Source organism: Primulina eburnea, chromosome 13 (assembly GCF_022965805.1).
Source record: "Primulina eburnea isolate SZY01 chromosome 13, ASM2296580v1, whole genome shotgun sequence".
NCBI classification, from domain to species: Eukaryota; Viridiplantae; Streptophyta; class Magnoliopsida; order Lamiales; family Gesneriaceae; genus Primulina; species Primulina eburnea.
Window position 1 is genome coordinate 35,237,449 of NC_133113.1, and position 22,929 is coordinate 35,260,377.

Here is a 22,929-nt window from a genome sequence, read left to right on the forward strand (position 1 = left end):
ACCGCTGACCGTGCCCCGTCCATATATAGCAAGGCCACCATCATTTTCAGATAAAAATTTGGATATGACATACTGGAAAAAACCTGAGGGCTCAATGCCAATACTTGATCATCCACTATAGGCCGGACCGTCCATGACTCAACCTGTTGAGAACAGAATAAATAACGCAATAAAACTGGGACCTGGGCCGGGGATGCTAAGGCAGATTCTTGTGAAAAGGCCGAGAGGTCAGCATCAAGGCAAGGTATAAACTATTTCTAATTTGAAGGACAAATATTGCACGCTCGCGTGTGTCATTGTGAGTGAACATTTACGAAAGAACTTACAGTAACTACGTATTAGACCCTGCATCTGCATATAATGCAAGTTGTTTCAGGTATGAGATGGCCAAAATCGAAAACTGGGGGACTAAAAAGAGGGCACTGGCTAAACGCAAAATAGAAAGAGTAGAGGTTATTTCTTTGCTGCATGCCCTTCGATCCACACGCTAGTACTTGGGATAAAGCTGAATTATATATATAAGCATCGAGTAGTATGCCTTAATAAAAAATGAGACCGTGAATTACTTCCAACTGAAGCACAACAACTTTTTTCCTTAAAGTTAAGCACAACATTAATATTTTGTTTGCTGTTAGTTTGAACCAAATCGCTGAAGAAAGACTTGTTTGGCCAAACATATGTATTCAGACCAAGTTTAGCAACACTCTTTAACCATATCTCACTTTCATCACGAGACATTGTGCGACATGCATGGTTGACATATTCTCATCACCAAAGTTGCATGTTTTTAGTGGTAAAATATCGGGAGTACTGAAAGTGTATATTTTTGCCTTACTTTAAACAATTTATTATTGGCGAATCTAGAAATTTTGACAAATTAAAGAGAACGACAAACTAATTGATAATTATATATATTTGGAGATTTTAAAACCTTAACTTCCCTAAATATATTTAATATATTTTAAATGAACGTTATTTTTGGAAATTTGACTTCACCAACCTTCATTAGGGTTATGGAATAAAATGCCGCTGTGGGCACAGTTTGAATTAAGTTTAAAACATTAGTAACAGTAATTGTAAATCAAAGCTTAAATAAATTAATCTGTGATACTCCAATAATAATTTTATTTATCGGTACAACTTTATTTATCGGTACAACAAAACGTCGATATACAAATTAAAAGATAAAAATAAATTCAAATTTACACACGAACGGCAATACACAAACTTTTAAAACAGAACCATGCATAAACCATTAATTACGAAATCCATTTTTTTCATTTTTTTTGTTGGAATATATGAATTATATATGTATATATTCATATGTCTTTGTTTATGAAATCCCCAGCCAATTTTATGAAATTCGTTGTCTCCACCTTCTCACTCGTACTTATCCGTGGACGTATACTTTCCGTAGTCATCAGTTTTTGTTCCTGATAAGTCTTCAGCTGCCTCCTCCCCATATCCCCCTACAGGTTTCTCGTAGTCATCGGTTCCCGCGGTCGAGCCGCCATATGTCGGCTTCTTGGAGAAGCTCTCCTCCGTATCCTCCCCATACCCCACTTCGAGCTTCTGATTCTCATCAGTTTCAGTAGCGGCGGCACCGTAAGATGGCTTATCCTCTCCATAACCCCCTTCGGGCTGCTCATACTCATCAATTCCAGTGGTGTCACCGCCGTATGACGGCTTCTTAGAGTAGCCCTCCTCCGTATCGTCCCCATAATCCCCTCCAGACTGATCATACACGTCACTTGCGTAAGTTCCTACTGCATCACCACCACCTGACGGCTTGTCTGAGTAACCCTCAGTCGTGTCATCCCCATAGGAGCCTGTCTTTTCATACTCGTCACTTGCATCAGCTCCTTTGATAACATCGCCACTTGAATAAGTGTCAGTGGCTGCGGTGGTTTCAGTGGCATAGCTCGACGAGTCTGGCTCCTGATCATCAGAAGTTGGATTGGCCTCATCGATTTTCTTAGATTTGGAGAAGAAATCCATTGATAAGCAAAAGAGGAATTAGTATATCGAAAGTGGAGAAAGAAGTTGTATATAGAAGAATTGCTTTAAGCATGCTTTGAGAATGGGAGGAAACCAGTGATATATATAGAGAGAGAGGGCAATGGATATTTTTTGTTATTCCAACTGAGTTGTGTGAGTGTAGATAACGCGTCGCATTAATATGGCCTTACAAATGGATTGTATTTTATTGATCAGTATTAAGATAATGTACGTGGCATTAACACGTAGGAAGAAAATGAAATTAAATAAATATCTCGTATAAATGAAAGGGAATACTATTTTATCTCATCTCAATAATAATAATAAGAGAAATATGTGGAAAAATATTAAATAGAATAGCTAAATTAGCTTCAAATTTGAGTAATTAGATGTTATTTAAAAAAATGAACATTTATCAAAATCCACTCCTCGTATATTGATAAAAGTATATTCTTGAAGTTGAAATAATGTTACAAAATAACGTGAACTTTCATTTTGGAAAAAAAAATCCAGCTAAAATTACTCATTGGACTGATCAAGTGGTAGGGGTCGACACTCGATAGTGATGTCGGCTGAATTATATTATTGTATTTATTACATATGACAACCACCAAAGTGTCAAATCACATCTTCCGAACTTTGAAATTTATTACGTAATTAAATCTTTAATATATAAGAGTGTCGGCAAAAGGATATTTAGTTATATTCCGAAATAAAAATGAGAATTTCATTACCTACATACGAATGGATCGAAGTTGGATGGTACCATATTAAAAGTTTTTAAAAATTTAACTCTCGATTATTGTTTTTTTTTTTAAAAAAATATCCATGATAATTACTCGTTAAAAATGGGGAATCGACTACATTTATTCCAACCACAACTATGGAAACGGTCCACCTACGCTATGATGAGTTTCAAGCAGCTCCATTTATGGTTCGTTTGGGCATGTCTAAATACATTCATTTATTCAGAAAATGATTGACTGACTAATGGTTATAATAATAATAATAATAATAATAATAATAATAATAATTATTCATTAATGAAATGTTTTGGAAATCGACTTTTGCTTTTTGATTCAAGGGTTTTTGACAACAGGATGGCCAAATGCTTAGTATGTACGACGTAGTTTATTTTTTTTAAGTTTAATTATCGTATCACAGTCATTAAAAATAAATATTATTGTTTGATTTCTATTATTTTATAAAGAGTTAAATCTTTATATTAATCAATTAAATTATTTAATAAATATTTTTCTATAGTTTTTTAGCTACAATAAATATTTCTTAACTTGGATTAATTTTTAGAAGAAATTTAAATGTTTAGAATTTAATTTAAAAAATCTAACATGAAAATATCAAATTTTATTTTGTTACTCGATTTATTATATTAACAAATTTTTTTAAAAAATAATCGAAATCAGACCAAATAAAAATAAAAATTAGATTTTTAATTTAATCAAACCTAATTTTTGAATTAAATCGGTACTGTTGGTCATTTCGGTTTAATCAAAAATTTTTTCATCCCTAATTTTGATAATATTATTATTCATTATTTTTTTAATTATAATAGTATTAAATTTTTAACAGTATTACTATTAATTTATTTCATATATTTTTTATTTTTTTATCAATATTATAAGTGTCCGGGGTTTCCTTTATTAAAATTTCTTTTAAAAATTATCCGATAGATAGGTATATTTATTTGTTGAATTATTATTAATTAAAATTAAGTAACCCAAAGTTTTTACGACAACTAGTGAGCCTAATACGTATTCCGTGTTTGTACGATTTTTTTATTAATTAATTTGATTTATATTTAAATTAAAATAAAATCGTAATTATGAAAAAATAGTGAGAGATTAAATTATAATATTCAAATAATGAATTTTAAAAAAATGAACGAGAGTTTCTGCCCACCGGACTGATGGCATTTTGTATTAAAAAATTGACAATTTGTTTATAGAAAAACAGATTATGTTAAGCTCAAAGAGTCGTGATTGGGCTTTTTGTGATGCTATTTGATGGGCCGGGGATTTAGACTAGAAACCGAGCCCAACCTAAAAACGCGCAAAACACACAATTGTCCACCGGATGCCGTTGTTGGCACCTCCAGCTATGGAAATCGACGGCGATTCAGCTAAGCATTTCAAAAAGGAAGAGCTGTTTGAAGCTGCGGAATCCGGCGATTTCTCGCTTTTCAAATTACTTGCTCAAGAAAAACTCCGTAGAGTCGTATCCCTCCGCAATGAAGACGGACGTTCGCTCCTACATGTAGCCGTTTAAAGCTCGCAACTTGATGTACAACATTTATTTCAGTTGCTATTCTTATTCAGTTGTTATTGGTTTTTACAAAATTTCGTCAGCTTTTTATGTTATTTTATGTCGTTATGCTGTGTTAAGGAGTAACTGAAAGATCGATTCACGTATTCCTCGATGCAATTAGCTTCCCTCTGGCTAAGTTACTAGATTTCGAGCTCATGGTACAACATTATGTTCTTGTTCTTTTATAGTTTAGATTGAGATTAGATTATTCCCTTTGAAGCTGACAAGATGGTTGAAATATTATCTGGTGAAGTACTTTTCACGCAATCGAAGCTTTTGGTAAACTAGGTCGGTCTTGCTGGTTCATGTCACCTTGGATTTAGATTTTTCCAAAGCACGTCGTTTATTTCTTTTTCTTTTTTTAATTTATTTTTGGTGTCCGAGTGTAATTTGTATTTGTGAATGAAGTAGGTGATGGACTGCATCCGTTGTAAACAGTTCTGATGAAGAAGGCTGGGCTCCTCTGCACTCTGCTGCTAGTAGTGGCAATTTGAAGATTGTTGAAGTTTTACAAAACAAAGGTGAGCGTTGGTTAAGTATCTGTGTTTATGCTCTGCTACTGATAACAACTTGTGTTATATCCTATTTGAAAATTAATGCTGAAAGCTGTATAGGGTTGGATTTTTATACTTTGTTGGTATTCTTTAAATATGAGTTCTACTTTACACCATTTTATACAAGAATGCAAAACTATTGAGTAAAAATGCCCAAGGAGTTGTAGTTGGAGTTGTGAATCAAAATTTGAAGTTAAGGCAACATTTAAACATATAACGGCTAATTTATTCAAAGCAAAAAGATCCACACAAGAGAGTTGGAGTTGCACAGAAATTATTTAATATTCTTGTTCCCACATCCCAGAAAACAGTCTAAAATTTCTTCATAGTATCTGTTAGAGTTTGTGACTCTAATTCGTTTGAGTTTGCCTCAAAAAATCCATCTTGCAACACACATGATGCATTTTTAATCATGGAAAATTTTGGGGGTTTGCGATGGCAGCGTATCAGCTAATCCCGTAACCCATCACCAACCCCAAATAGGATTGCGGGGGTGGCAGGACCTCTGTTATTTTTCGACAACATATATTTGTATACATTGAATTAGGGTTTTACATGTAGTTGTTAACTGAGTTGTCACTCTCTTCTTTGTACTTATTTTTTGATATAGATAATTTTTACCTCTGCCCATGCTTGTTTAACCATCAAGAGTTTTCCACATTAGTCTGTATATTCTATTGCTTTATATTTGCTGCATATCATCATTTTATTATTACATTCTCAAAGATTACTCTGCTCTGTTCGCCACTGTGTTAAGGTGTTCACCACCTTTATGAGCAGGTGAATGTGCAAAGTTGTTTTGCTGATATCTGTGAAGGTGGTGAGCACTTTTATGATCAGGTGCATGTGCTACAATTGTTTTGTGGATACCTGCTTGAACTTCGTTTCGTTTTGAAATATTACACCTTGTATGAATACTGTTAATTATTTATCTTTTGACAATCTCTGAATTTGGAAGTGAAAATGCTGATGGCAGGAGCTGACGGTAATTTGAAAAATGAGGGCGGTCGCACTGCTCTTCACTATTCTGCCAGCAAGGCTCAGTTGAAGATAGCTGAAATATTGATTGCACACGGTGTAAAACTTAATATAAAGGACAAGGTTTGCGCCTTCTTTTTAATATCCATTCATGCTTATTGTCTTCTTGGCGAATATCTTAGAGACGCTGCTCATGTATACATGTGCACTCGTGAATGTTTTTTCCTGTCTCTTTGTTTGCAATATTCTAGAATTTGCATATAAATCATTGAATTACACTTCATTCAGAATTATCGTAACTTGGGTGAAAATCACTCGGTTGCAATTGGAACTTTCATAACTTCTCCATGGGTTACATGTCTGACAATTAAATTACCTCATGTAGGTCGGATGCACCCCGTTGCACCGTGCAGCAAGCACAGGGATCACAAAGTTGTGTGAATTCTTGATTGAGGAAGGAACAGCACTTGTTGATGCTGATATAGCTGGTCAAACTCCACTTATGATTGCAGTAGAATGCGATAACAGAGAGGTAAAGATATATTATGCTTATGGTTCCAACCAACAAATAATTAAACGTAAAAATATTATAGTTCATGCAGAACCTTTAATTCATTGACCGATTGATCTTTCTCTTGAATTTTAAGAATTTTTGAATATGCATCTACTTTTATATATCCGTGTCTAACTATCTCGTTCATTTATTCTCTCCCGTTGTTTGTCGGAACGACTATACACCTTTTCTTATAAAATCGCTTCTTCATCTTGTTAAGAAGCTAAAATTTTACAGCAGTGAAGATTTTTTAAGCAACAACTTCAAATTTTCTCATCAGTCATATCCATATGGCTGGTAGCTCTCCTTATAAGGCGTGGAGCAGATATGGATGCTAAGGACAGAGAAGGATACACTGTTCTTGGTCGAGCATCCGTTGATCTACGACCAATTCTAGTTGAGGCTGCGAAGGCCATACTGGTAGATTGAACGGACGTGATATACGCTTTCTAAGAAACAAAAATATACAACAGCTGCTTGTGTTACATTTTGTGGTTGATTATACATTGAGACTAGTTTAGCGTTTCATAAAATAATCCAATTAGTTGAGCCAGTCAAACTAAATGATAGATCGAAGTGATTAAATATATAGATTACGAAGAAACGAGAAAAAAATTAACAATTACGAAGAAGTGTCGAAATTTAAAAGTGAGTAGTGTTTGAAAAGAAAAATGAAAAAAATGAAATGAGAAGTTTGTAATATTTGATAAATAATTAATTTTGATTTAATTTTGTTACTAGAATCATTTTTGTAGAATCAGAATTATCATCTCACTAGTTTTTTTAAAAATTAAATAAAAGTCAACGTAGAATCTGATTTAGGGAATCACATCAAAATGATTTTTTAAAACTAAGGGACAATAATAATTTTTTTTTGTGATTGTAAACACTTTCTCAATCATTGTGAACTTGGAATGTCCAGATTTTGTGTTAATTAAAGTTCAACAAGTAAAAGATCCAATCTTCTTCGTGTTGCATTGGGATTGAAAGAATTGGATTTGTAAAAATATGCACACTTAAATATGTTGTAAATTCTTCGACACTGGAATTGAAATCAAGAGAAATGAAGTGCGAAGATATTTATAAAGCAAGACAAAGAAATATAATTTTAGTATTATTTATAAAATTAAGTATCTTGATGGCAGATATTTGATGATTTAAAATACGATTCTATTAGTATTATGATTCTAGTTGATGATGTATATATATGTGCTTGCTTTTGATGATGTATCTCTTATTATTATTATTATGATTCTAGTACAAGATCCAAATGGGGTTTCAATTTTGATGAAGAACAAGCAATTAATTGCCTTAATTTGGAGTTTGGCTTTGTGTGTGGTTATTCTTTATACGTTGTTGGTAGTATTTGAATTGCAAGATTCCGACATGTGAAGCAAATAATCCAAACAAATAACGCCACTAAACAAGAGGCACAAGTACAATTTTTCATCAATTAAACCCCTCGATAAAATGGAGAGAGACCTTTGGCTTATTGCGGGATAGAGAAATGGCGGAGTTCTTTTTTCAAAATAGCAGTCATGATATTTAACTATCAAAATGAGTCAAGTCACGATTAACTAAAAAATAGAGGACAAGTCTCCCTAAATTCTATTATATCCTCGACTTGGAAACCATGAATGGGGAGTTATTAACCTATCAGGTGATTTGATAATGGATAATCAGAATGAAATTCCATTCTCAAGATCGACCAGCGGTGGATATTATGTATATGCGGTGGAGAAGATAGCGACCAAATATCGACGAGAATTATACATGAGTCAAGTAACTGGAGTAGTCTCCTATATGGTTCTGAACAAGAAAGGGGGTTGCCAAATCTTACATTGCTAAACCATAGAATCTGAACATGTTAATCTGTCATGCTCATGGCAATGGCACAGAATGCAGAGATTTTTTCATTTGATGTTGAGGTCAGATATGATTTCTCTGATATTCTTTTATCAGTCACCTTTCGGCGTTAAAAATTATGATTTAACTTTTGGACAAGGTTTTTGTACAGATGCCTGCATTGGGAATTTTGTCTAGCTACAGCACTCCATTAATAATTTTTTTGCCCACTGGCAAAGTGGAAAGCTCTGGTCCGTGGAGAATCTAGTGCAAATGTGTGATTTTTAGGTTCCTTGTCATTACCTTTTCTTCTGCTATCTCAAGAAATCAAGTTCCTTGGTATATTATTATTTGTTTCTTGCAATTGGGGTTTTTTCTAAGAAGAAAGACAAACTACTTTTCCATCTACAAAGAAGAAAATATCGCACACCATATTTGATTTATCATAGTAAAAACACATTTGATAAATTCAAAACGGACGAGCCAACAACAAAATGGAAAAATGTCATTCGTAGAATAAAACAAAATTGAGCTCTGATTTCATCACATGTTCCTCAACGATCAGAGGCATAAATGATAGGTTGATCTAGTACATGTTCGGATTCTGGATTGGTAAAATATTTTGCCAGTAAAGTTGCATGGTATTGTGCATGCCAAACTCGATAAAGGGAGCCATTTTTCATTTCAATTGATGCTATAACTCACCCACTGGAAGCTGGAGGATCTCTCTAATTCCTTCACAGACCTGTATGAAATCGATGAATTATTGCAAAACTCAACAGCGTTCACATTGTTCATCCAAATCGGAGAAACGTGGAACTGAAGCAGGAAATTTTAAACCGAAGGACGGTTAGCATACATACCATCTTAATCTGAGCTTTAATCGATGCAATTAAGCGAGTGTACTCATCAATTCGCCTGCCAGAAATGCGTGTTTAGTTTAGTAGAGCATATTAAAATAAAATCAGCTTGCTTACTTTCAAGACCCGAAACTCGAATGGAAGCAAAATATTTTATGAATCAAGAAAGAGGCCGTACAAAAGAACAATCTACAAATGTTTTTACAAAGTCATGTTCTATTCAACTTTGATATACTCAGATGCATCATGGCATGTTGCTGGACAGGTGGCCATTCAAAATTAAAACAAGGAATTGAGAAAGTAATCTAAATAATCCATTTCCTAATCATTTGTTGCTTTATTGTTACTCACAAAAAGTAACTTTGTTCCACTTAACTAGGGTACAGACTATTTTAATATTCTCTAATGGAGATAAATACCTCAATATCTGTTCTTCCTTGGTACCAATAAAGTTGAGAGCTTCAGATCTGGTAAACTCCACATGAAATCCAAGTCCAACGTCTACAAATATACGACACGTATCTGGCCTGCATTCAAATTATCCATTCAGATAATGTTCAAAGGGAATCACATGAATACCAAATTAATTTTACTCCAACACCCAAAATCAACATTCTACAATTTCAAAAATCAAAACCACATTTAGACATCTTACTAGCAATTATACCAAGAAATAGAATCTATCACGAACATTAGCGCACTTATCCTACATATGGTGTTTCAAAAGGCCATCTCCTCATGTATAGCCATCACCCAAAACAAAAAAAAGGACAGGGTATAAAGACATACACATCAGCTTGCATATAAACTTCAGAACCAAGGTTGACCATTGTCCTAAGACTGGTCACACTGTTCTTCTCCAGGTTCTCGATGTTTCTTTTCAGATCAGAGCTATGAGGACAAAAGTTAAGTAAATTTAAGGCAAAAATGACTCCATAATCTTTCCTCCAAAAATTACAACACCCTTGAAAATATGCATTTCACAAAAAAAAAAACATTTTAATTTGGTGGCAAATGCCTTCTTTTGTGATGATTTCAAGATATAAACCAACACCAGACAGAACAAAGGAAAACTTGGATGGATACAAAATCTTCTGTTGCTCAAACACCTTGTCCCTGCAATGTAAATGGAAACAATAAGGCCGCTCAAATAAATTTTGTACTCATTGTTGACGAAACAGCTAAACATAAACCCATTAAATTCTCATAGCAAGACCCATAATCAGTTGGAACAGAGCTAGCAACAACAGAGGATGGGTTTCACCAGAAAATTAGTTTGAGAATTAAAAATTAATAAGAAATCAACATTTTTTACATACTTAACAGAAAAACAGTGAGAACGAAGTCCTATAAGGCAAGCTAACAAAAAAGAGCTGAAGTAAAAGGGAAAGGAAAGTCACCGCTCCGCTATAGCTCGGAGAAGATCAGGTTTCAATCGCCGATCAACAAACTCCTCATACTTCTGCACTTTCTTTTGTCGTGCCCTATCCATACCAACCCTGTTACATAATTCGTTTACATTACACCACTGGTAAAACAGTTTATTTGCAATCAGAACAAACAAAATCAAAACTGAAAGATTCACTCATAACAATTGTTGTTGCTCAGATTTTAAGTTGGCCGAGTACATATTTGGTTTGTGCAAGAAAACTAGAAGCACTTTCTTACTGGAGCATTTCGCCGAATATCTAGAGCGCAGAGCTTATAATCAGGCTACCTTCTCCCTTGATCAGGTTCAAACCATCTCTTGATTAGGTTCAGTATTACACTAAATCCTTTACAAAATTTTGTCTATTCAATCGTGTGTTTGATCGGATCCATTTCTTTTTCTTTCTCCAAAGTAGGGTTTACCGAGCGGGCATTCGGACGGCGCATCAAAAATTAAAACTTTGACAAAACATATGATTAACGCTAACCATCAACAACAATAACAATACCAACAATTTAAAAAATACGTAGGAAGAAAAAAAGTCTTTCTTCTGCGAGATCGAGAGGGCTCTTCAAATCAAATAAGCCCTCCCTCTCAGTGATGTGTCGGCGCCTTTCTTTTCTTTTTTCTCCCCCTGGCTGATTCTGTTTCCTTTCTTTTGTGATGCTTTTAACTTTTGTAGGCAAGGATGTTCGTGGAATGAATTATTTCTCAGGAACGTGTCTGAAATCTGAATCGGGTCATTTATTTGATCCTGCAATGTTTCGGATTCGGGTCTGAATATTTGAACGTATCCAACAAGAATTGAATTGTGGTAGACTGGTAAAAAGAGAAGAAAAATGGTTACATTGCCAACATGCAGGAGTTGGTTCACAAATTAAATCACGCATTGCCTGCCTACTCTCTCAGCCATTCCCTGAATCACAGCAATCAGGCCATCCAAGACAAGAATGTGCATCGAGGACAATGGACAATTCAATGGAAAACCACTCCTTGAGAATAGATTAACAAGGTCTTCACAATCTAAATTCGCATACATACATCTCCACGATGAATGTTTTCTGCCTACAAAAATCAACTAAAGCCTCCATAGCAACTTCCTGCTGCTGGTATGAAGCTCCAAACCGGCTTTGTGCAAGTCTCAAAATCACACAGCTGGAAAAGAAAGCCTCAATCTGAAGCTTCAGTTCAGAACGCAAATGCTGATACATGTTGAGAACAATACTACAGACCATAGAAAGAATCAACTCATGATAGTCCAAATTGCATCAGATTACGAAAAAGTTCATCCTAAATTTTATAACGGACAGCAGCAAACATTTATAGTAATATACTGTGAAACTTGTTTTATAAGCCTTGAAAGGTTAAACAAGTAATACAAGTCTTGTGTTTGATATATTCTTTGAACATGATGATTTCACCTCCATTCAGATGCGTAAATTAAAGTTGGTCGTCTAATATTTTTTTATATGAAGTTTTGATTTAACCTACCTTCAGATGTAAAATGGAGTATTTTATATTTTTTTTTAAAACAGCAATATTGTGACGTTTAATTCCCACATTTTCAAATATTAATGCATCGAATTAAGTAGGTGGATGGAAAACATCAACAATCATTTCAAGTTTCAACTGTCGGTATTACTATTGCCTAACGTAACTCAAGAGAAATTACAGATTTTCAATAATTTTACTAGCTATAATTGGGAAGTAAAGGTCGGTTTTCAACAGATAAGCCCTATGATTAGTAGACGCTAGCAGAATTGAACGAACCCTGAAACTCTACTGTTACCCTTCTCCCCTCATACATTTTTATCAATCAAATCAAACTTTATCATGGAAATGTTTTATTTGGCTTTTAGTTTAAATCATATCATTAATATAATGGTAATTGATATTAATTTGATCATTTCGATGGAAATTTACTCCAGGCCAAAATTAAATAATAAATAAGCCCGAGATACGCAGTAAATTATCTCTTTATAGAGAATATGTCGACATACATGTACAAGCTAGGGCCACAAAATTCCACTTTCAACAACTTAATTGTCCAACCGAATCATATTCAATTAGTCTTTGACCGTCATTAAGGCTTATTTAAAATTGGGTTTGGTTCGGCTTAAATGGATATCAAAATCTTGTGACATGCATAAGGCAAAAACTTGTGTGAGACGGTCTCACAGGTCGTATTCGTGACACAGATCTCTTATTTGGGTCATCCATGAAAAAGTATTACTTTATATGCTAAGTGTATTATTTTTTATTATGAATATGAGTAGAGTTGACCCGTCTCACAGATTAAGATCCGTGAGACGGTCTCACATGAGACTCATTCCATGCATAAATTGATATCTATATTTAATCGTGAATTATTCAGCGCTAATATAGATAGAGTTGGACATTTAATAATATATGTAACATAACCAATAGCCCGTTGTCAAATCAACACCTCGACATAAAAAGAATTAAATTTGAAAAAATATATACATAAATGGGCTCGGTCGACCCTATCCCTGCGGGCAGTGCCCGCAGGGGTCGATCCAACGGCTCGGAATCTTCCGAGTCAAATTTTTTTTTTTTTTTTTTTACATGGAGGTGAAACAAACCACATAATGTGCGTATAACAGGGATATAGCTTCGCTAGATACTAGGGTGAGCTCATCTTAGTCTCGGGCTTAATGTATATATATACTGTACAGTTTTGTATTTTAGGAATTTTAGTCATTGCGGATTTATATAAGTTTTAGGGCAAAAACTTGTGTGAGACGGTCTCACGGGTCGAATTCGTGAGACGGATCTCTTATTTGGATTATCCATGAAAAAGTATAAATTTTTATGCTAAGAGTATTACTTTTATTGTAAATATTGGTCAGGTTGACCCATCTCACAGATTAGTATCCGTGAGACGGTCTCACATGAGACCCACTCTAAGTTTTAGATAATCTAGCATTTGTGCTTATTTTATATATGTGTGGTTATCTTAATTATATATTTACTCAATCTAATTTTACACTTTGTATGTATTTGTGTTGATCTAATTTTAAGTATATGTTTACATTAACATCTTGAATAAAATTAAAATGTATAAATATTAAATAATAGAAAAATTAAGCGATAGTTTTTAAAGTAAAAAATTGTATAGCTGAATTATACGAATGAATAATTTCATATTTATTTTCATTTTTTTAATTAACTTTTCTGTGAATTTATTTCAAAAGTTCGTTATTATATATGATATTATCATGTATCTAAATATATTAAATTTTTTAAAATATTTTTTCAAATAAAAGTGTTACTAAATTTTAAAATATACACTACAAAAAAAAACAGCCATTAGCGACAGTTAAACCGTCGCTCAAACCGTCGCTAATTAGGCCTAGCGACGGTAAAGACGACGGTTTTGTTAAACGTCACCAGGGGCCCCGTCGTCTTCTAAAGACGACGGTTTGGCTCCCCGTCGCTTATATTAGCGACGGGTTCTTGAAGAAGAGCGTCGCTATATTAGCGACGGTTATTCTAAACACCGTCGCCAATATAAGCGACGGACATTAAATACCGTCGCTATATGAAGCGACAGATTAAATAAAAAACCGTCGCTATCTGAAGCGACGGTCTTTTAAAAACCGTCGCTATATTGTTCGGAGGTTTTTTAAAAAATCCCTGGATTTATCACAAAAATCAAATTATATACGGAGTGCGAAGATTCGTGCGAAGATTTCTGCGAAGATTTGTGCGAATATATAAACGGTATTTATAGTAAATTAATATATAAACAACGGTATTTATATATAGTAAATTAAAACCTGATTTGTGCGAAGATTTGCAGCTCCCACGTAGCGTTGGAAGATCGCATCGACAATCAAATCTACAACATAAATACGCAATAAAAAAATCGAAACAGAGAAAAAAATTGATAGAGTTCGAAAAAAAAACGAAACAGAGATGAAATCGTGTAAGAAAGTTTCGGGAAGGGCGGATTATATACAAACATAGCGACGGTTTATTTACGAACAGTCGCTATATAGCGACGGATTTATTTAAATCCGTCGCTATATAGCGACTGTTATGAATTCACCGTCGTCATATAGCGACGGTTCTTAGAAAACGGTCGCCGAACTAGCTTGGCGACGGTTATTTATAAACGGTCGCCGATGTTGATCGGCGACAGTTGTCTTAAACCCGTCGCTATTATGACGACTGGTGTAAAGAAACCGTCGTTATTATAGCGACTATGTTTTTAAAAACCGTGGCTTATTCTATTTAGCGACCATTTACTCCAAACCGTCGCTATTTTAAAGCGACGGTCTAACAAGAACCGTCGTTATAATATTGCGACTGTTTCGTAAAACCGTCTTCATTTTTATTAATGGCGACGGGTAAAAAGACCGTTGCTTTAATTAACGACGGTTTTTGGAAACAGTCGCAATATGAGCGACGGTTTGTGAAAACCGGTCGCTAAATGGCGACGGTTTATTTAAAACCGTCGCTATATTAGCGACCGTTATTCGAAAAACCGTCGCTATTTTAAACAAGCAACGGTTTATTAAAAACTATCGCTATATATTAGCGACGGTTTTATGAAAACCGTCGCTATGCTGTCCGTTTTTTTGTAGTGATATTATACAAAATATAACCAAAGCAAAAACATTAAAAATATTTAAATTTTTACTGTCCAATCCACCATATTTTGAAATCCTTATTACGCCTATAGCATAAATGAATATGTCGTTTCTCATTTTAAAATTTAATTAAGGCTATAATAATAATTAGTGTAGTGTGAAGTATGATTAAACTGCAATATGTTGACAATTGGGAAAATTTGATCTTCTATTATTATTATTATTATTATTATTATTATTATTATTATTATTATCATTATCATTATATGAATTAATTTGTCTTTTTTTTCAACACTATATTAATGCATGTGACGTTGACATGATTTTGACTTGGTATGTATTAGGGGTGTAAAAGAACCAAACACGTTCACGAACTTTTCGAGCCGGTTCGAATAATATTTGGTTCGAATTCGAAGTTATCGAATTTGAGCCGAACTCGAACATGTTCGAATATTTTTCGAATCGAATTCGAGCTAAAATTCGATTGTTCGCGAACTTTAACATTATATTTAAAAAATAAATAAAATATTATTATATATATATATATATAATATTATTGCTTATATATATATATAATTATATATAATATAATATTATTCGAGTTCGAATCGAATTCGAACTCGAGCCTCAGTTCGAATCGAGTTCGAATCGAAAATAATAAAAGTTCGAGTTTCGAATCGAGCTTCGAATATGTTTATTCGAATTCGAGCTCGAATACTGAAAATTTCATAAAATTCGATTCGATTCACAGAAAAGTTAATTAAAAAAAATTATTGATTATTCATTTGACGATAATTCATTTGTTTTAAATAAATAAAAGATCACAGAAATACTAATTCATTTGACAGATTGTATATATTTCACTTATATATTATATATTATATACAAACTAATTCACAGAAATACTAATTCATTTGTTTTAAATAAATAAAAGATCACTTATATATTATATACAAGCCATACAACTATGACAAAAATTATTGATAAAAATTAATAAAACTTAAAAGATAGATGACTCGTGTCTAATTTTGACAGTATTGATTATCAATTTTTTATAATAAAAAATACAGGATAGAAAATGTAATTTTTTCCTAAAAAAATTAAGAGTAGAGTTGTACAAATGTTGAGGAATAGGTTATTCCGTTTGGATGAAAGAAATAAGATATTCAAACAAATGAAATAAATTTTTTTTTTTTTAAAAAAGGAGTGCCTGTGTGTGTTTCATCCTTGTGTCGCTATACTCTCCCACATATAGTTAAAGCAATCACATTCTCCATAAATGTAGTTCCATCCTCGTTATTATTACCATTATTATTAATTGATTAAATTATCAAAGCCCTTAATTTCCCTTATCTGTACTGTACGTAGGCACACTTATTAATTAAAGGGGTACTATTAATTGGACCTTGTTCTTTGGAAAACACGTTGTAATACTTTTTACAAACAGGTCCCGCTGATTTATATACGAATTAGAGTGAGATTACTAATAATTGAGGTTTTGATTTATATATACTTGCTGGCTTGTATATAATATATAAGTCTTTTATTTATTTTCTAGTACTAGTATTTGACGATAATTCATTTGTTTTTTATTATAAATAATAATCTCATCTGTGAATTACCACGTACATACCTTTTTTTTTTTTAATCGAGGAATACAATTATAATTCAAGGTAATTACAGTAATATTAGATGCTTATAATATATATAATATTTAATATCAACGTTAGCATCCTTTCTGCTATGCAATAACTCGTTACGCCCACATATAGTTAATGGCTATATATGTATATGACCAATGCACACGGTGTGATTGCATCAGCCATACCCCCACCAACCTCACATCCATGTCCCCTTGTCTTTATTGCTACCGGTATTACATGCATGTTTAATGAACAAATTATTGCACTGATTCATAATATATATATATATATATATATATATATATATATATATATATATATATATATGTGTGTGTGTGTGTGTGTGTGTGTGTGTGTCATATATCAGTGTTCACATTTCTAGTTTTAGCAATGGAGATGCTGTTGATTATATTTTGGTCCTTTATTTTAATAAGCAAAAATGTAGCAGATCTGGCCGACCATGAAATATTACAAGATCTCTGTGAGTATTATTATTTGAGCCAAATAAACTGTGGAAGATGGTATATAGAATCCAATAGTACCATGACGCTTATTTAATGTTATTAAATTTAATATTTATTTTGTTTCTTGTCATGCTAACGTAATCTTGATAAATACGGACTCCTTTATTATACATCTTTAATAGGTGTAGCAATATGCTGATGCTTCTGCTGTTCTTTTTTTTTTTTACCACGAGTCCAGAGAAATAAGACTCTCGAATTATGGGAGAATATCGGTACCATAATTAAATGAATGAATATATAGTAAATATTAATAAGGGTACATTAAAGTGGCCCCAACCCCAAAGCCCACTGAATATGTTTTTCTTATAAAACAATAAATAAATATATATAAAAAAAACTCTTCTCACGTTCGGTCTAATCCACATCCAAAAGATGCATGGATCTTTTTGTGTTCTACAAATAATAATTTATTTTAACTTTGATCGACTAAATAATATGTGTAGTAGAAATATACTTTGTATCCACTTTACTATTTCATCACCAGCTGATGTATGTTCTGTGCTGATGACTTCTGAGAGATATAATCTGTGGTTGGAGTGGACGTGTTTGCATTATTGCATACAAGCCAGAAATGATATTTTACACATCCATAAAAAAATGGCTATTCGATCGTCTAGCTCTCCTTTTATATATGTATGTAGACATTCAGAAATCTGAATCGTTTGAGACTAGCAAGACACTGGGTGGTTGTATTAAAATTGTTACATTCAGAAACTCAATTATTTCACTTCATGTGTTGTTGTATTAAAATTGTTATATCTCTAATTAAATTAAGAATTGATGAGAATTTAGAGATTGGATCGATATCACAATACTAATAAACCGAAATTGCATGCAAGGGCCAGATAGTGTTAAAGAATTAATTAATCACTTCAATCAATCTGAACCAGCTGACCCCTTCAGATCTCTTGTGGTTTTTTTCTTCTCTTCTCTTCTCTTCTCTTCTCTTCTCTTCTCACTCTCGTCTGCATATGTTGAGTCCTCTTCTTGTATGTCAAAGAAGTATATTTTCCATCCTTTTCATGGAGCCTTTTATATTTCCCTCGTCATCCGATAGCAAGCCTTCTTTATTCCTTCCAACAAACCTGCCACTGACTTCTTGATCCAGGATCATCAGCTGCTTCCACTCTTATAACCCCGAGTAATTTTCTATGTCCATGCAGGAACCTTGCTCCGAGAGACATTTTTTTATAAAAAAATTCGCTTGATTCGTAATTTCCTTTTCTCCACATGGCCAACTATATGTGGCCCTAGATTTCATTACTGCTGTTATTATTATTAATGCCAAAAAGGACGGTGCCCACAATTAGTAATGAAAAGTAATTTACTCGTTAAGGACTCTTACGAGGTTTGACGTCACAAGTTCGCAAATTTTTCCATCGACATTATAAGTCCTCACGATAGTGAAGCATTAATTCTCTCTTGTACAAATTTGACTCTAACAAAATTGTTTTGTTCATTTTTTAAATTTTCTTAGATTACTTTTTATAAGTTAATAAATAAAAAAAATTATTTTATTTTGTATGACTATTTGAATGATTTTTAGTCACAAGAATGTATTAGAACTGAACATTAAAATTAACAAGTTGAAATATTGTGTATTAATTATCCATTATTTAAATTTATAAAATAATTAAATCATTTTCACTTTTTTTTTTGTAACAAATGAAACATTTATTTACTTATTATTATTATTTTTTAAGGGGAAACTGAATGAAAAATATGCGACTTTAATTAAAAACTACTTTAATTATTTGATATACAAATACCTGAAATAACTCGAGTCGAGCAATTTGGGGTGAATGGTCTAGAAAACGCTGTTTGATCACCTGTTTTTTTTTTAGTATAAATAAATTAATTTTTAGGTGTAATTTTTCATAAGTAAAATCTAGTTATCGTTCGAAATATATCAGTCATACTGTTTTCTAACATCGTGGTTCTATCTATCTTAACACAAAAACTCTTATTTGACGATCTCATGGTTCAATTTTATGAGACTTATTCTATTTGAGCCACTCATGAAAAATATTATTTTTTTATGTCAAAAATATCACTTTTTATTGTAAATATAGACATAGTTGACATTTATCACGAATAAAGATATGTGAGACAGTCTCAATAGAAATCTACTAGCTTAATTAGCGAGAGAAAATATTTTTTTGCTTTTTTCAAATATAAAATTTTAACCAATAGTACGTACCACCTTAAATGTAATGCCTATAATAATACGCATATTTTATTTGTAAGTATAAAATTTTTCGTTCTTTTAGGACCATGGAACTCATAAAAAAGGTGTGGATTGAGTAAACTCGGACTAACATTGTAACATGGAAACAACATTAATCAAGTAATAGGCAAATTCTGTATCATAAGCTCGTCCGGAAAATATTGATAAGATGAATCGAAAGCATATAATTTTATACAAGAGATTATTCAGAGAGGGATGCACGAGTATGTTATTATAGCTCTAGATCTATAGTAATGAGGGGGTAGATTTGATCATAAATAAAGTTCTTGTATATTATATATATCCTCCACCCGCATTTCCAAATCCAAACCAGACCACAAACTCAAACACTCGTATATTTTGTTCATCTCAAATATTGAAGATCATGAAGTTGAAGAAAGGGCCATGGACTCGGGAGGAAGACCAGAAGCTGCTGGCTTACATTGCACAACATGGCCATGGCAGCTGGCGTACCCTTCCTGCTAAAGCTGGTACTAATCCATTTACCATGTTAATATTCATGCATGAACATACCTTAAGTTTAGATCCGTGTCAGCGCACTCGAATCGACTCGATTCAAGATTATCATAATTTTATGAGATCTAAATAGGAACTAAGCTTTAAGAGCTACTAATTTTCTAGAAGGATTTGTAGTTTGTACCCGCAGAATATTTTTAAGATGTCATCACCTTTTGGATATGCAGGGCTTCAGAGATGTGGAAAGAGCTGCAGATTGAGGTGGACAAACTATCTAAGACCAGATATTAAGAGGGGAAAATTGAGCTCCCAAGAGGAAAAGACTATTATTCGACTTCACGCTCTCTTAGGAAATAGGTACTAACAATTATAAGTCTTACAATTCTATTCATATACAATATGTGTGTGTGTGTGTGTGCATATGTCTATGTTGGTTAAATTAGCTTGCTTTTAGGTGGTCAGCCATTGCAACTCATTTACCGAAAAGAACTGATAACGAGATCAAGAATTACTGGAACACTCGACTCAAGAAACGATTGAGCAGGATGGGGATCGACCCGATGACCCACAAGCCCAAGAACAATCCAGGCGGCTCGACTCAATCAAGGGATGCTGCCAATTTGAATCACCTGGCTCAATGGGAAACGGCTAGGCTTGAAGCGGAAGCCAGGCTTGTACGCGAGGCCAAATTCATGTCTAACCTTAAGATCCTACGTAAAACTAACGTGCCTCCTCCACTTGCACCGCCGCCGCCGCCTTTGATGGTTGATGTTCCCTATCATGACGTCCTCAAAATCTGGCAATCAGCCGAATCATGGGCTGCAACTAAACCACATAAGCACGCCACTACATCCTCGACTTCCAGCAGCTTTTTCTACTCAGCGGCTGGAACGCTAGAGTCGCCGACGTCTACCCTGAACTATTCTGTCGACGGCTTGACCCCTAACATTGGGTTTGATAGCAGCCCTTTAATGGAAGCATTGGTGTCCAACGCAAACGGAGCTGCATGGGATGTTGGATCCGAACGTCGAAACTACTACGCGCAGCCGAAGTGCGAGACAGAGAATTCAGCTCAACCCCATCATGAATATGACAATAATGGAAACCCTTTGGCTTATGATTTGAATACAACGGGATCAATAGACCTTGTTTCTGATGACTATAACTCAGATGTATGGAGCGTAATGGACAGTGGATTTAAAAATCTTGAGGGCGACAACAATTATTGGAATTATTTATTAAATTTGGCGACTTCTCCCATGGAATCTCCGATGTTCTAGGGTTACTAGGTTCCTTGGATTATTTTTACTCATGTATGTATAAAAAAAATGACAATAAAGTGTTTCTTTGTATTCGTATTTCCATGAAAACTTCCGAAGCTTAATAATTGATTTCTTTTCTTTTCTTCTCTCTCCCCGAAATATATGTAAAAAGTACTCTTCAATTCATTTTTTCCCCATTTCCATCTAACTTTAGATCTTGAGCGTTGGAACATGCAACGACAATTTTCATCAGAGTACGTATATCGAGGAAGAATATGTAGACCCCAACCCGTCATGCAAACGTAATCGGGAAAATTACATTTAATTATGGGATGTCAGAGCACCACTCATTTACTATATATATATATATATATATATATATATATATATATATATATATATATATATATATATAATTCAGAGTTCAAACGCTGTGAGGTAGGAGGGAATCGGCTTCATAATTAAATCAATTATTTCAGCAACTCATTTATTTCTGAATATTTATGAGAATTTAGTAATTTACTGTGTCTATTAACTTATGTTAGTTGGCTGCTGGCTTTTTGGCTCGAATTTAGATTAGAAAAACAGTTTTAATATATTTGAACTATTAAATAGTTTTTTTTTAAATTCTGAATACCATAATTTTATGTTATGTTTCGATCGGAGCTAGATCCTCGGGTTGAAGAAACACCTTATCCATATTTGGTCACAACGTTGACTTCCCATCATGAGAAATTGGATAACATCGATGTGTAATTAGACAAAGAACTTAAATAACTAAAAAAACAAAAAATGATTGCAAAATTTAAAAACATATATAGATCCATAGCTGCCCGATCGTATTCACGTGGATTTGCATGGATGCGTTTTTGTTATCGTATGGAGTAGGTGAAACTATAACGACAGCACGTTATGATTATTAATTAATCCAAGAAGCAGTGACGTCATACTGCACAATATTAATTACTTCTCTTTTGAACTCTACGCTCTGCCACGACGCTTTTAAATCAAAATAGCTAAACTCGTGGAAAATGAGAAATTACTACTAATCTTGTAGTGTGAGATATGTTGTATAAATATATAAAGTTAAGTAATTTGTAAGAATATATTTTTTTGTTTTAAGATTTTATTGAAATTTATACTTTTTAAAAAAAAAATACCTTTTAACAGGATTATCTAATAATTGTTACATTAATCAATTTTTAATTACTCGTGGATCCAGTTTGATGGCATACTGACCCGTTCTCGATCTTGTAGATATATTTCAGGTCCGATTGACCAATATTTGAATCATCAGACCCAAAAATAACTTGGTATGTGTAGTGACCCGTTCCAGAATCACCTACTAATCAAAACTAAGCATGCAATTAACCTAATTAACAATAATAATCAGAGATAACAGCGGAAAAAGTCAACAACTATAATGGTTATACAACCCAATCGAAGTCTAGAATAACTCAAAATAAAATATCCAATACAACCATATCGAATCAAAACAATACCGATGAACTAAACCAACCAGCTACTCAACGTCCTCCTCCTGCTCCTCCTGAGCTGTCCAACCTGAGGCCTGCCCCGAGGAAATGGGGTGTCCAAGAATAAACAAAACCGAGGACGTGAGCGATAAGAACGCCCAGT

At 33.5% G+C, this 22,929-nt stretch overlaps 3 protein-coding genes across 9 annotated transcripts; 2 read left to right on the top strand and 1 right to left on the bottom strand.

The window, feature by feature from the left end:
* Nucleotides 1–4,092: 4,092 nt before the first annotated feature.
* Nucleotides 4,093–6,893, top strand: LOC140810536 (uncharacterized). The gene is made up of 4 exons (XM_073168371.1): nt 4,093–4,258; nt 4,737–4,844; nt 5,854–5,978; nt 6,241–6,893. The coding sequence occupies exons 1-4, from the start codon at nt 4,093–4,095 to the stop codon at nt 6,472–6,474; spliced, it is 633 nt and encodes a 210-aa protein (XP_073024472.1). The 3' UTR covers nt 6,475–6,893.
* Nucleotides 6,894–8,748: 1,855 nt separating this feature from the next.
* LOC140809468 (uncharacterized) lies at nt 8,749–12,331 on the bottom strand. Of its 7 annotated transcripts, XM_073167104.1 has the most exons (8): nt 12,154–12,284; nt 10,782–10,826; nt 10,514–10,612; nt 10,200–10,229; nt 9,903–10,004; nt 9,533–9,640; nt 9,117–9,171; nt 8,749–8,998 (listed from the first exon to the last, which is right to left on the bottom strand). In XM_073167104.1, the coding sequence occupies exons 2-8, from the start codon at nt 10,787–10,789 to the stop codon at nt 8,948–8,950; spliced, it is 453 nt and encodes a 150-aa protein (XP_073023205.1). In that variant the 5' UTR covers nt 10,790–10,826; nt 12,154–12,284; the 3' UTR covers nt 8,749–8,947. The 7 variants fall into 7 exon arrangements, with proteins under 7 accessions (XP_073023205.1, XP_073023210.1, XP_073023209.1 ...); XM_073167109.1 differs by lacking the exons at nt 10,782–10,826; nt 12,154–12,284 and adding an exon at nt 12,313–12,331; XM_073167108.1 differs by lacking the exons at nt 10,782–10,826; nt 12,154–12,284 and adding an exon at nt 11,055–11,253.
* A 7,563-nt stretch (nt 12,332–19,894) lies between these two features.
* LOC140809467 (transcription factor MYB16-like) lies at nt 19,895–21,400 on the top strand. The gene is made up of 3 exons (XM_073167100.1): nt 19,895–20,043; nt 20,257–20,386; nt 20,484–21,400. The coding sequence occupies exons 1-3, from the start codon at nt 19,938–19,940 to the stop codon at nt 21,307–21,309; spliced, it is 1,062 nt and encodes a 353-aa protein (XP_073023201.1). The 5' UTR covers nt 19,895–19,937; the 3' UTR covers nt 21,310–21,400.
* The last annotated feature ends 1,529 nt before the right edge of the window (nt 21,401–22,929 follow it).